The 14,033-nt window shown below is 43.1% G+C and overlaps 1 protein-coding gene across 1 annotated transcript; it reads right to left on the bottom strand.

Moving 5' to 3' along the window:
- Positions 1-9,324: 9,324 nt before the first annotated feature.
- Positions 9,325-12,217, bottom strand: CCDC89 (coiled-coil domain containing 89). The gene is made up of 2 exons (XM_043451511.1): positions 11,379-12,217; positions 9,325-11,085 (listed from the first exon to the last, which is right to left on the bottom strand). Exon 2 carries the CDS (start codon positions 10,654-10,656, stop codon positions 9,544-9,546), a length of 1,113 nt encoding a protein of 370 aa, XP_043307446.1. The 5' UTR covers positions 10,657-11,085; positions 11,379-12,217; the 3' UTR covers positions 9,325-9,543.
- Between the last annotated feature and the right edge of the window lie 1,816 nt (positions 12,218-14,033).

The raw sequence follows: 14,033 nt of genomic DNA, 5'->3' as shown, positions 1-14,033 counted from the left end.
TTCCGTTCCTTTCATCTCAAAAATGCATTTGTGAATGCAAATAAATGAGCTACGTTATTCTGGACTAATCTGGGATCTGATTTATTTTATTTTAAAAATGAAAAAAAATAAAAAAATAAAAATGACCACCATTTGTAACCAATTAAAATAGTAAGAACTTATCATGTCTCCCAACTAATCAAGCCCCACAGCTGCTGCCTGTGAAGACTTGCAGGATTTTCCTGTTCTGATAGGACGCACTCCACTTCTCAGATGGGAAATTGTCTTATCTCTCACCCCAGGAATCTCAGAGTCAGAACTTAGCGGAGTTGCTCTTGCATCCCATTGCCAGTTTCAACTCACTTCTCTTCCTCCTTCCTTCACAAATCTCAGCTCTTCATTAACTTTAATTTTTTTAAATACTGAAAATCTACAATCATACACAGAGCTAGAGAAAAGAGTACCCTGAATCCCTTATATATGCCTCCAAATTTAAGACGTATCCAAATTTTGCCACATGTGCTTCATCCTCCTGCCTTTTTTTTTCTGAAATATTTTAAAATGAAAATCCTGATGTAGGGCTTCCCAGGTGGTCTGTTGGCTAAGAATCAGCCTGCCAGTGCAGGGGATACTGACTACAGATGGCTTTATTAAATAAGGATTCAAACAATTCTATACATTCCTATTATCTCTGAAGCCTCTTTTAATCTAAGACAGCATCCCTCCATCCCTTTTCACCAATGCCATCTAATTTTCTGAAGAAGCCAAGTGAGCTGTCCTGTTGAGTGTCCCATTATTCTATATTTGTTTTCTTTCTTGTTTTGTTTGACTTTTCCCTCAACTCTATATTTCCTGTAAGCAGGAAATTAGTTCTTAGGGTTTTTTTAGCTTAAGGTTCAACAGTTTTGGCCAGAATACTTCCTAAGAAGTGCTGTTTCTCATGGCACATCACCTCTGTGTGTGTGTGTGTGTGTGTGTGTGTGCGCGCGCGCGCGCGCACGCAGGAGCTCAGTTGTGTCTCTTTCCAACCCTATAGACTGTAGCCCGCCAATCTCCTCTGTCCATGGGAATCTCCAGGCAAGAGTACTGGAGCAGGTTGCCATTTCCTACTCCAGGGGATCTTCTGTACCCAGGGATTGAATCCACATTTCTTGTGTCTCCTGCATTGGCAGGTAGATTCTTTACCACTAGCATCAACTAGAAGGCCTGCAAGGTCTAGCTTTCCTGATTTTAGTGATGCTAAGACTGATCAATGTTTTCAAATGGTGACAGTAAAATTCTCTGTTAACCTTTCTCCTGATGGCTTCATCGAATGATGATCAGTGCCTGAATAAATTATTTCACTACATTTATTAACTGGGATTCTTCTACCATCTGGGATTCTTCTGTGAAAAGTGACTATCTCATCACAGATGGGCCATTTTGTTACCCTGAAATACAGGAACAGGAAAAGTAGGATAAATGCTCAGTCACTAAAAATTTTAGCTCTCCAATTTCCTCTTCACCCAGTAAGATCTTATTTAAGGACACCCAGTGACAAGATTTGAAACCAGGCAGTCTGATGCCAATGTACCCCTTCACTCACTGCACTTAGCTAGTTTGCTGATCATAGATTTCGGATTCTAAGGGGTCTAGTGAAAGCATTTGAATGCGGACAGGGCACTGGGAGGCTTAAGCCTGATTATGAAGACTCAGATTTCTAACTGGGGTGGAGGTAAATATGGATGTGTGCATAATGGGATTAATCTCACCAGTCTCTTAGAGTCTACTGAGTGCTTATTCTGCAGCCCTGGATGGTGTGACTATTGTGAAAGCAATTTTCTTAAAGAACAGGAAGTCCTATAAAGGATTCTGAACTACTTTCATGTTTTCCTCATCTCTACTCTTTGACAATTCTTACACATGCTACCCAGGTAGCTCGGTGGGTAAGGAATCCGTCTGCAATGCAGGAGACGCAGATTCAAATCCTGGATCAGGAAGACTCCCCTGGAGGAGGGAGGGCATGGCAACCTACTCCAGTGTTCTTGCCCAGAGAATCCCATGGACAGAGGAGCCTGGAGGGCTATAGTACATGGGGTAGCTTAAATGCCACTTCTAGGAAAAGCTGTTTCTTACCTCTTCTACCTTAGGTTAAGAAACCCTGCTATGCACTCTCATGTCATCCCATCCTTCAGCATTTTCTTCTCATCCCTAGGATGCAGATTCAGTGAGATCGGGCCTCCTTGTTGCTCACGTTGTGCCTAGCACTTAACACAGTGCCTAGCCAATAACAGGCTCTCGGTAAATATTTGTGACATAAATGAGATATATTAAATCAGTTATTAAAGTTGGAGGATGAGAATGGCTTGGCCTGCTCTTCCTCTACCATCTTTCTTCATCTGTTAGAGTAAAACAAAAACCAACACCCAAAGCCTAAAAACTTGAAGATATGAGAAAACAGGCTTTCCAAAATCTAAAATTTAGGTATCATATAAACATGTGAAAATCCATGAGAAAAGTTAAAATAGTTAAATCTTTAAATTTAGGAGAGAAATAGAAATCATTAGGAGGTACTCCTTAGGGTAGAAAAAGATACTGTCATTAGCCGTGTGTGGCCGAACATTCATGAGAGCAGCAGCTTCCAGATGAACAGCCTGACCCGGATCTGTCAAGCCGTATTTGGCTCCATATAAAATGTCTTGTCTATGCAGTTCTTGGGGAAGGAAAAATCTGTAGGCTTTTTGAGTCATCTACACAGAAATACAGCTTACTCGGAAATAGTTATGTGGAAGATACTTCCTTGTTTTTAATTTTACTACATACATAATATACATATATTGCCATGTTGCACAGCTTGTGGGATCTTAGTTCCTGACCAGGTATTCAACCTGGGCTCTTAGCAGTGACAGCACAGAGTTCTACTGGACCGTCAAGGAATTTCCAATTTTACTATATTTTTTAAGAGGTGATATAGTCACATGGTGGGGCTTCCCAGGTGATGCTAGTGGTAAAGAACCTGCCTGCCATAAGAGATGTGGGTTTGATCTCTGGGTCGGGAAGATCTCCTAGAGGAGGGCCTGGCAACCCACTTTAGTACTCTTGCCTGGAGAATCCCATGGACAGAGGAGCCTGACAAGAAGCTACTGTCCACAGGGTCACAAAGAGTCAGATATGATGGAAGAGACTTAGCACACACAGTCACATGATTCAAGAGTCAAATGATATAAAATGGCATAAGTTGAGAAGTTTCCTTCACATCCTATCCCTACCCATCCTTGTCCCCACATTCCTCTATACCACCAATAAACACTTCTCTCTAGCATTTTTTTTCCAGTATTTATTTATACAGATGGGGTACATATGTTTACATTCTTATTCCCCACCCATTCTCTCTCCCTTGCACTAAGGTAATAAATGATAGATATTCTGCACTCTGCTTTCTCTTACATATATCCTGGAGATATTTCTGTATTAGTACATAGAGAGCTTCCTTTTTCTTTCTGCCTTCCCCACCCCCCCACCCCACAATGTATTCCAAGTATGGAGGGCCCATGATTTATTTAATATTTAATTAGTTCCTTATTGATGGTATGTAGGGTAGTTCCAATCTTTTGCTATCACAAACAACTCTGTAATGAATCATGTTAAACATGAAAGGGAAGATTATTTTACATTAATGCAAGTAAAAGCAGATCAGAACATTAAAGAGGGAGAGTTTGGCAAAAGCGAAGTTTCTTTGGTGAACTGGGAAGTGAGGGGGCTGGGAAAAGGGTACTGTAGTTAGTTGAGTGTGTAATGAATGACCAGGAGGTTCTGTCCAAGGGAAAAGTTTTTCTTGAATTAGTTTTGCCAAGTGGGATAAACAGAAGTTTGGAAAGAACATCAAATAGGGAGACTCATCTGTATAGCCCTAGGCCCTAAACTTTAGTAAGATGCTCTTAGTGTTTGGAAAATAATATCCAGTTTGTTCCTAAGGAGACAGACAACTGATTAAAAAAATCTTCTCTTGGCCACCTCCCAAAATTCCAACAACTTTTTTAAGAGGCTGAGATTAAAAAATAAAATAAAATAAAAATTCCCAGCCTGATAAGGCCCTGTCAATCTAAGTAGTTGTGGTACAGCAGACACTGTTGGTTACCCACCCAACATCCATCTCCCTTCATCCTTGCTGACAAAGTCATACTTTTGTTACGTAGCCCCACATACTATATGTCACAGAGACTGGCTTAAGTCAGTCATGGTAACAACTTTGCCCATGGAGATGTTTGGTTGAGGTGTTTGCATATGGCCCAATTTTGGCAAATAATAATGGAAGACAAGTCATCTGGTCAGCTTTGGGGAGACTAGTTAGGATTGTGGTGCTCTTTCCTTTATTTGTGTGGCAAGAGATAGTATCTCAAAGGTCTACCCAAATCTCTTGATCTTGTCATGGTGGGGAACACAGACAGACTCATTCCCGCGTTGACCCAGTCACAGCCACTCCACAGGTAACGGAGTCAATGAGGGCTGTCTAGAACAGCAAGCACCTGGGCAGGTATTCCTTCAAACAATGTTATTTAAAGGTTTAATTTCCATGTAGTGGAGTTGGGGAGAAAGAGATTTTTTTATCAATACTTTGTTTACTAGAAACAAATTAACTTCACTTAATTTTCACTAAGTGAAAGAGTCGGACACGACTGACTGGATTTAGCAGCAGCAGCAGTGACACTGTTAGAATATGCTTGTACTTATTTTTTTTTGTATTCTGAAAGAGACAGCTCTTATCTAATACCATCATATATCTGATCAAGAATAAAATTTACCAAATCACCACACAAAAAACAAAGAAAGAGAGTCAATATTATGAGAACATCAGCCAGGCAGTTCATTGTTCCTGTAGTTCTCCTTCCTTTTCTACTTCACTTGGAATTTTGGGAAACAGAGAAGTTCCTCAGAGGCACACAGAAAGGCTTACAAAGTGGGTAACACAAAAGATCACACTTATCAGCTATACAGCACTGCTCATTTGTTATGTCATAGCCACACTTTCCGGGAAACAAACTCACTCAGAAGGACAATGCAGATAGTGGAGTGCAGTTTATTACGCCAGTGGGCCCAAGGCAGAGTCTCCTCTTAGCCAAGGACCCCGTCCAGCATTTGTGAAAATCTTTTATACCCCATGCGTACGTGTCTAAACCCACCACCTACCCCATGTGTACGTGTCTAAACCCACCACCTACCCCATGTGTACGTGTCTAAACCCACCACCTACCCCATGTGTATGTGTCTAAACAGTCAATAGTCAATAAGCCCGCAGTTACATTCCAACCAGTTAATAATCGATAAGCCTGTGATTACATCCTGATAGATACGAAAAAAGTTTATGACCTGTCCAGAGACAGGGGTGATTACGGTATGCTTCCTCTTAGGCAATGAGTAGCCTGGATGTGATCTTCAAGATTCCTCTGTCTGGAGGGGGTCTTAATCTTCCATTGTCGTCCCCACAGGCATTAAGCAGAGAGTTCAGAGTCCACTGGAGAGGCAGCCGAGCACGGCCAGCACGGACAGGCCTGAGATGGAGTCCAGGCCCTATGAATTCCTTCTTCAGTTAGTTTTCAAATCTCTAAGGATTTTCATCTTAGGGTTACTGCTTGTGGAAGGCCACAGACAAATTCACTAGCAATCTAGGTCTGCTTTAGATAGGAGTTCTGTTGCTCTGTTTTTTCAATTTCCCCTCAAGGGCAGTAATTTGAAAGTGGTTGATTTACATTTTGACAATTTGTTCCAGTGATAAGCATCACTACAGATCAGCATTCCACATTAACTAGTCGCCCATCCTCTAATCCAGTCTGAGTCACAGATTAAATACAAGATAAACATTGAGAGAGTAGAATACAAAAGTGCTGTGAAGCACAAAGGAGAGGAAAGAAATCAGTGTCTTTTTGTGGCTGGTTAGGAGGTGGTTTGTATACCGGGGAAAAGCATGGGTTTGATAGGCAGTGAGCAGGTGCAGCTACATTATTTGCAGTGCCCAACATGAAAATGTGGAGCCCCTTGCCACACAATTATGATTCTCAAGGCAGCAGCAGTAGAACCAAGTGCTTGATTCATGGGCTGGTGGCACATGCATAAGACGGTCCTGCTAGAAGAGTTTAGGTTCAAATCTCACTCCTGTACCCTAAGGCTTCCTGGCTTTAGGCAAGTCACCCTCTCTGAGTCTCACTTTTTTCATCTGTAAAATAGTGATCACTGCACCTCCCTTGGAGAGCTGGAATGAAAGTGACATGAAAACTACTTGACACATGATAGGTTCACATTCCTCTTAGTTTGTGTTGTGGGTTCTTTTTCTCAGCTGTTCTCTAGGCATCCATCCGTCTTTGACTTTCTAGTCTCATTATCCATCTTCTTCCCAGTATCTTTCAAAACGGTATTAGACTTTGTCAGTAAGGATGAAGGGTATTAGAACCTATGGCTCAGTCGTGTCCAACTCTTTGCGACCCCATGGACTGTAGCCTACCAGGCTCCTCTGTCCATAGGATTTTCCAGACAAGCATACTGGAGTGGGTTGCCATTTCCTTCTCCAGGGGATCTTCCCCACCCAGAGATCGAACCCTGGTCTCCCGCATTGCAGGCAGACGCTTTACCTTCTGAGCCACCAAGGAAGCCCTGAAGGGGATTGGAGTGAGAATTATAAAATGGCCTGTAGCTCTTCGTTTGTGACCTACGGAAGTGAAAATTATATACGGTTCAACCTAACAGGAACTCCTCAGCATGACTATGAATGGTATTGTCCTTAGAGCCGGGGAACTCAGACCCTTTCTTTGCGCCAGACCCTTTCTTTGCGCCCACCTTGTGGGGAGCACAACCTAATAAGGAATCCTGGAGGCAAGTCCTGCGCTAGCCAACACTTCTCAACAAGGAGCCCCCTATTCCCTGCTCACATGGCCCTCAGGTGGCTTCCAGGAGCCTCTTCCTTCTCCTCACAGGCTGGGCATGAAGGGTGAACCTAAGAGACCTCCATCCCACTAGACGGCGGTTAGGGCAAGTGGGCGGAGCTTGCAGAGGCCCGGGGCGGGGGCAGGCAGAGCCGTTGGCACGCATGCGCACAATCTCCTCACGGCTCGGCCTGAACCCGCGTGGGAGGCGAAGGAAGTAGGCCGGCCTGTGGGTCCTTGTTTGTGCCCTTGCCGGACTCCTGTGCCCTCTCTCCTCTTCCTTTTAATTGTAGACATGCTTCTCCCTTACCCCCTTACAGCCACTTATGATTTCCCCAAATATCCTGGACATTTGTAAAAAAAAAAAAAAAAAAATCTCCGTGACTTTCTATACAGTGCTGTCTCAAATCTTTCTTTTCTCCACTTTATAAAATTCTACTAGTCGTTTAAAGAACCACTTATATGTCAGCTCCTGTGTTAGTCATCCCTGGCAATCCTCTCTTCCATCCCAACCCTCACCCTCAGGCATGTAACTGCTCTGTGTGTGTGTCTTACCCACTATGATCTCATCACACCCCTGAACACACGTTACACTGTTGTGACTGCTCTTTTGCCCCTAGAGCGTGCGGGAGCTCTTCTGGGGCAGAAAACGTGCTTTTTCATTGCTTATTCCCAGTGCCCACCCCGCTCCCTAAGCTTACTCAGTAGACAGTCAATAAATCTTTCAGTGTGATGTCATCAAAACCACCGGTCCCCAGTGACCATAAGCAAATTACTGAATCTCAGTTTTCCTCTTCTTTGAAATAGAAATGAACACTATAACCTTCTTCCGTGGTGCTAAGGATTAAATAGAATAATACATTCAAAGTGCTTCAGCACAATGATAAACAATATGAACTCAATAAAAGGTAACCATAACTATCTCCTATATTCTGATTGTTGATAATGTGTGAAATCACTCAGTCATGTCTGGCTCTTTGCAACCTCATGGACTGTAGCCTACCAGGCTCCTCTGTCCATGGGGTTCTCCAGGCAAGAATACTGGAGTGGGTTACCATTCCCTTCTCAAGGAAGTAAATAATCCTTTCAAGCCAGCAAGGTGGATCCTTGGAAACTATATTTAATACCATGATCTTATTAAAAATGTGAGAAAATTGGTTTTAAAAATTGCTTTAGGTTAAAGCAAGTGATGCTTAAAATTATTTATTAAAAAGATACCAAGTAATATTTTTTTTAACAAATCCATATCACTAGGTATCTCTTGGCACCCTATACTAAATGGGTAAGAAAAATACTATATTACAATCTGTCTTGGGAAGTAGCCATAATATGCTTCTATGTCAACTAAATACCGAGAAATAAGGAAGCATAAAGTGTATTTTATATCTACCTCTTTAAGAACTTTGTATAAATATATATAATAACTGTTATCTGTTTTTATCATTACACATTTAAGTATTCCTACAAAAATGCTGTAAGTATACATATATACTTCCCATTAAAGTTTTTTTTTACAAAACGAAAGAGTTTCAAGAAAGTATGCTAATAGAAACAAAGCAATCACTCTGTGTTGCTGTATGTATCATATCCAGTGTATGACTTGTTGCCCTAAACTGGGGACTTTTGTCTGTTAACATATTGTGAAATATTAAATGAAGCTACTGATACCTGCTTTTTTGTAACTCTAAATCCCTGGTGGCTCAGACTGCAAAAGCATCTGCCTACAATGCGGGAGACCTGGGTTTGATCCCTGGATTGGGAAGATCCCCTGGAGAAGGAAATGGCAACCCACTCCAGTACGCTTGCCTGGAAAATCCTATGGATGGAGGAGCCTGGTGGGCTACAGTCCATGGGGTCTCAAAGAGTGGGACATGACTGAGCGACTTCACTTTCACTTTCAAATCCTACTTTTATTAAGTGGGGGGGGTGGGGACAAGAAAATGGAATGTGATCTAAGTTTGCAGGGAAAATTAAAAGGTGGATTTTATTTATTTGAATCATATTGCTCATATAGAATGGCTATAATAAACTTTGCCTACTTTGGAAAACAACTTAATGAGCTCAATTTTTGTTCTCCAGGCTAGTGCAAATAAAAGGATAGTCCATAAAGCAGGTAAGGCAAGTAACTTTTTGGCCAGTTACAAAATCAGACACTTTTCTGCAAGTTATTCATGCTATTAATATGCTATTAACTGTTATAGCTTACAGTCTCAGTTGTGGGAGGTTACAAGCCTATCTGTCTACAAGGGCTGACTGTGCTATTTTTCACAATAACACATCCCATTGCACTTATTCACAATAATACATCCCCCATTGCACTCTGAAAAGTAAGAGCTGCTAATTTTAAAACTTAGGACAGCTGAAGATATCTGAGATTGAGAATGAATAAATTATAGGAGAGATGGAGATACTGATAGCAAACTTAGGAAGATTTCAAAGGCACACAACGAAATTTGGTAAATCTCATGTATTCTAGGTGGTAGGACTGAAAAATCAGTGTTACCCTTACAATGGCACTGTAGTAAACAACATCACTGTAGTAAAGTAACTTTTCTTTGAGTGGTCTCTCGTACTTAAAAGTAGAATAAATGGAATACCATCTTGACTGTCGCCGTAAGAGTAAGGCACAGATATCTGACTTCTCCATCGGAGGCCAGAGGAGGCAGAAACCTTATGGAAAGAGATGGCGGAGTTTGGCATTGAGTTCTCTCTCCTTGCTTAAAAGATCTAGGCTGTGCTTTTTGAAAGCTTCGGACTGCAGCCTGAGTTCATCATAGGCGGCCTGGATGCCATCCACCCTGCGCTGAAGCTCCCGGACTCGCAAGTTGCTGTTCACGGCCACGGCCTCTTGCTCAAAGCGCTCGAGCGCGTGCCTCCTGGCCACGTCGGCCATCTCCAGCTTCTCCTCCAGCTGGCGGATCTCCGCTTGCTTGTTCTGAAGCACCTTGCCCCTCTCCATGGACAGCTGCAGCAGCTCCTCTTTCTCCCGAGTGACGGTCTGCAGCCGGGCCCGCAGCTCCTGGTTCTGCTGGCTGTGCGCCTGCTCGGCCTTGGCCGTCTGCCGCAGGGCCTCCTGCTGCTGCTCCTGGAGGCTCTGCAGCTGCGAGCGCAGCCGCTCCGTCTCCTCGGTGTGGGCGCAGGCCTGCCGGTTCTGCAGCTCCAGCAGCTCTTGCTCTCGGGCCTGGGCCTGGCAGACATCCTGGGCGTACTTCCGTTGCAGGCTCTCCAGCTCCGTGGCTAGGGCCTTGCTCCGGGCTGTGAGCAGCACCACTTTGGCCTCCTGGGCCTTCAGCGCTGGGCTGAAGAGCTGGTCATTCTCCAGCCTCAGCTTCTCGTTCTCCTCTCGCAGCTTGGCGTTCTGCCTTTTGTGTTCATCCTTGAAGCGGATCATCAACTCGTGGTTGGCGGCCAGGGTCATAAAGCGTTCCTCCAGCTTCTGGGCCTGCTGGTTCTTGGCCTTCAGCTCCTCGGCCTCCAGCAGCCTCTTCTCCTCCAGCTCGCTGTTGAGCAGCTCCAGGGTCTGGCAGCGCTCCAGGGCCTCGTCGGACCTCCGCTTCAGGATGCAGATGAGCTGGGACTGCTCCTGGATGCGGGAACACAGCATCGCCCGCTCACTCTTGTCCTCCTCGGACAGCCCCCGGAGGTTCGCCAAGGCTTCCCTCAGACCATCCAGCTCTTTAAACTCCATCTCTTCTTCCTGGTCTTCCAGTTTTTTGGTTTGCTTATCTAAGGGTTCTTCAGAGGGTGGGGTGTCCATCCTGGGATCAGACTCTTCCTGAGGCATTGGCACGCTCCTCTACTGACTGCAGAGCTGACTGCACAGCACCCCACCTTCCAGATTTCAAAAGCCAAGGTGTTGCTAGGGACTCCTGGCAATCTCCAGCAGTTGTGTACCCAGTAAGGAGCCCTGTGATTGGTGGACCGGTCTTCAGATTGTTGTGGAGTAACAACAGGAGGGAGTCCAGAGCCAATCAGGTCAGGTTATACTTGCCTTTCTAGCCAATCACAGCCCTCCGCTAACAGCCCAGGGTCTGGCATGTACTACACAGAGATGCCAACTCACCTGATTTCCAGCCAGCCTCAGGGGAAGAAACCTGACTCCACCTAATCTCTTGTGGGAGTAAACAAATCAAGCAGTGGTGACATAGTCCTCCTCCCTGTCCCCACTTCAGTGGTCATGAGAATAAAGTCCTCTCCGTGGAAACCGTTGGCTCTGTAAAGAAATTTATAATCAATAAACACAAAATAGCAGAAGGACCCTGCAAATAAAGATCCTAAACGGCTGTGACTTTGTACCTGGAGTGATTAACCCAGCTTAGTCAAAGAACAAACCCCGGGGAAATGTCTCTTGTTTCTTGAAGCACTGTGCCCAGCTGGGAATATATTTTATTAGCTAGCACTCCCCTTTTACCCATTAACACAATAGGGTTACAGAGAAAAGCTTAACGGATAATATAGGTGTGATAAACATTAAGACACACACACACAAATTCAAATGAGGCTTACCTTATACACACCAAAGTCAGATTCAGATGGATTAAACATCTGAAATGTTTAATGTTAAATGTAAGGACTAAAATGAAAACTATTAAACATGGAGGGACGTCCCTAGTGGACTATGGTTAAGAATCTGCCTTACAATGCAGGGGACTCGGGTTTGATCCCTGGTCGGGCAACTAAGCCCCTGAACAACAGCTACTAAGCCCAAGGTGCCTCAACTAGAGAGAAGCCCTAGCATGGTAACAAAGAACCTGTGCTCCGCCAAGAAAAGACCCCTATGCCACAACAACGATCCTGCATGCTGCAACTAAGACCCGACAGAACCAAAAATAAAATACTCTTTAAAAATGGAAACTAGAGGAAAATAAAGATAAGCATTGAAGCCCTGGGCCAGGAGGGACTTTCTTAGCGTACATATTATGTAAGAGATGAATAAGGTAAAGCTTAATTGAACCAAGGTGAACATCTAAAAGATATAAAAGTTATATATAATTTAAAAAACTGTGAGACTCTGATGTCTCTCTAGCCTTTTCTTCCTCTGGACCTACCTGATGTTTTATTCCCTAACCTAACCTAGTTATTGAAGCTTCCTTAGTTGGCCCTGTCTGTTGGTGTCCCCTCTGCCCGAAATGCTTTTTTCCCACCTTGTTGCTTTAGTCATTAACTCTGCATTTTACACTCAGTTAGGAATCACCTCCTTCATGAAACCTTTCCTGGCCCCTTCTACATGTACATGCTGCTGCTGCTGCTAAGTCGCTTCAGTCATGTCCGACTCTGTGCAGCCCCATAGACGGCAGCCCACCAGGCTCCGCCGTCCCTGGGATTCTCCAGGCAAGAACACTGGAGTGGGTTGCCATTGCCTTCTCCAATGCGTGAAAGTGAAAAGTGAAAGAGAAGTCACTCAGCTGTGTCTGACTCTGTGCGACCCCATAGATGGCAGCCCACCAGGCTCCTCGTCCATGGGATTTTCCTGGAGTGGGGTGCCATTGCCTTCTCCGCTACATGTTCATACAAATACATGACCACTAACCACTTTTAGAGCAGTCACTCTACCCTATTTGGACTTCTAACAGAGCATTTAAAAGCTTTATTGCACTCATCATTTATGCCCCTGCCTCTCACTATTAAACTCTGAGATCCCTAGGGGTAGGGACTGTGTCTGTTTCATCCTTAAGGACTAGACCAATGCCTTGGGGAGACTCAGGTGTGTGTGTTGGATGGATGTTGAAGGCAAAAATCAAATGGAGAAAAATATTCACCATAAATATGACAGACAATAGATTTACATTTTTACAAAGAGCCTGTACAAATCAATAAAGCGTTAACATCTTAAAAGAGAAATGAACAATTAAATTCACAGATGAGGGGGATGAAATGGCTAAGAATCAAACCCCATCGGTGACCCAATAAACGTCAGTTATAAATAGATAACACTTCATCTATCAAATTAGTCAATAAGTTTCCCCTTATTTTTAAGACAATCCAGGACTGATAAGGGTATAGTGAAATAGGTACTCTTCTACTGTGATCAAAGTCAATTGATGGCATGTATAGCAAACTTAAGACATCTTTATGCCTTTTGAACAAATGATTGTCCTTCTGGGGACTTCTTTGTTTAGGAAGAAATAGTCTGAAAGAAAAAGTTTTTTGCAAAGTATGGTTCATAACAACTAAAAGTTGGAGATCTAAATGTCAAAAAAGAGAAAATGTTAAGAAAATTATGATATCCTCATATATAATAAAATATTATGTAGACATTAAACATTAGCATGTTTATAGGTAATTTAATGGCATGGAAATGCTTGTGTTTGAAAGATCATTGAAAAAAGCAAGATAAAAAAGTTAAAATTTAGAATGATCTGAATGATGTGAAAACTTAAGCGAGAGCAAAGAGCTAGCTATTCCTGTCATCACTATTTCTGGTGGTCAGACTTAAACTCTCAAGTCATGATGATAAGGAAAAAGTCTGGGGTGTTACTTATGGATGGATGGATTTTATAATGCTTCAGATTTCATGTAGAGCAGAATAGATCTGAAGGAAGAGTCTGAGATTTTCCTTCTGGTCTCAGAGATCAAGCTTTCTTGTCCCCAATCCCGACTCTCGTGTTTATGTAGAGAAAGCAAGAAAGCAAGGCTGAGGACTGGGGAAATCTCCTGAACTAAAATTTTAGCAACAACTTAGATTGTAAGATATTTTGGGTTTATGAAAGTGGGTTCCAAGATTTTTAAAAACATAAACATATTTTAAATTTGCCTCTCACATCACTTCTTTGCTTTTCCTTAAATTTCAGGCTTCACACACTGAAATAAAACTTGCAAGACCGAAGGAAGTGATGCTAAGGAACATTAATAAATTAGACACAGCACTCTTCTCAGAGGACTTGAGTTCAGTAACAATGACCTTTGATTCCTCTCTGCCGTGACTGTTTTCTTTGTTCTACCTTTTTTCCCACCTACCTTTGATCCTGAAGGTGTTCAGTATATTCCCTTCCAAGGGAGATCCAAGTCACAAACCTTGGCCAACATTCTCCCTAGTGGTGTCCAACAAGTCCCCCCTGCCCCCACCCCCACCCGCCTTCAAGTTTTTAAATATGTCTTTTGTCTAAGCTACTATTAATGTTTAGAGTTCTTCTGTACACCCTACATGAAAGTGAAAGTGTT

The sequence above is a fragment of the Cervus canadensis genome, chromosome 29 (genome assembly GCF_019320065.1).
Source record: "Cervus canadensis isolate Bull #8, Minnesota chromosome 29, ASM1932006v1, whole genome shotgun sequence".
In the NCBI taxonomy this organism is placed as follows: Eukaryota; Metazoa; Chordata; class Mammalia; order Artiodactyla; family Cervidae; genus Cervus; species Cervus canadensis.
Note: the sequence above shows the minus strand (reverse complement) of the source record. Positions and strands in the feature narration are given on the sequence as shown.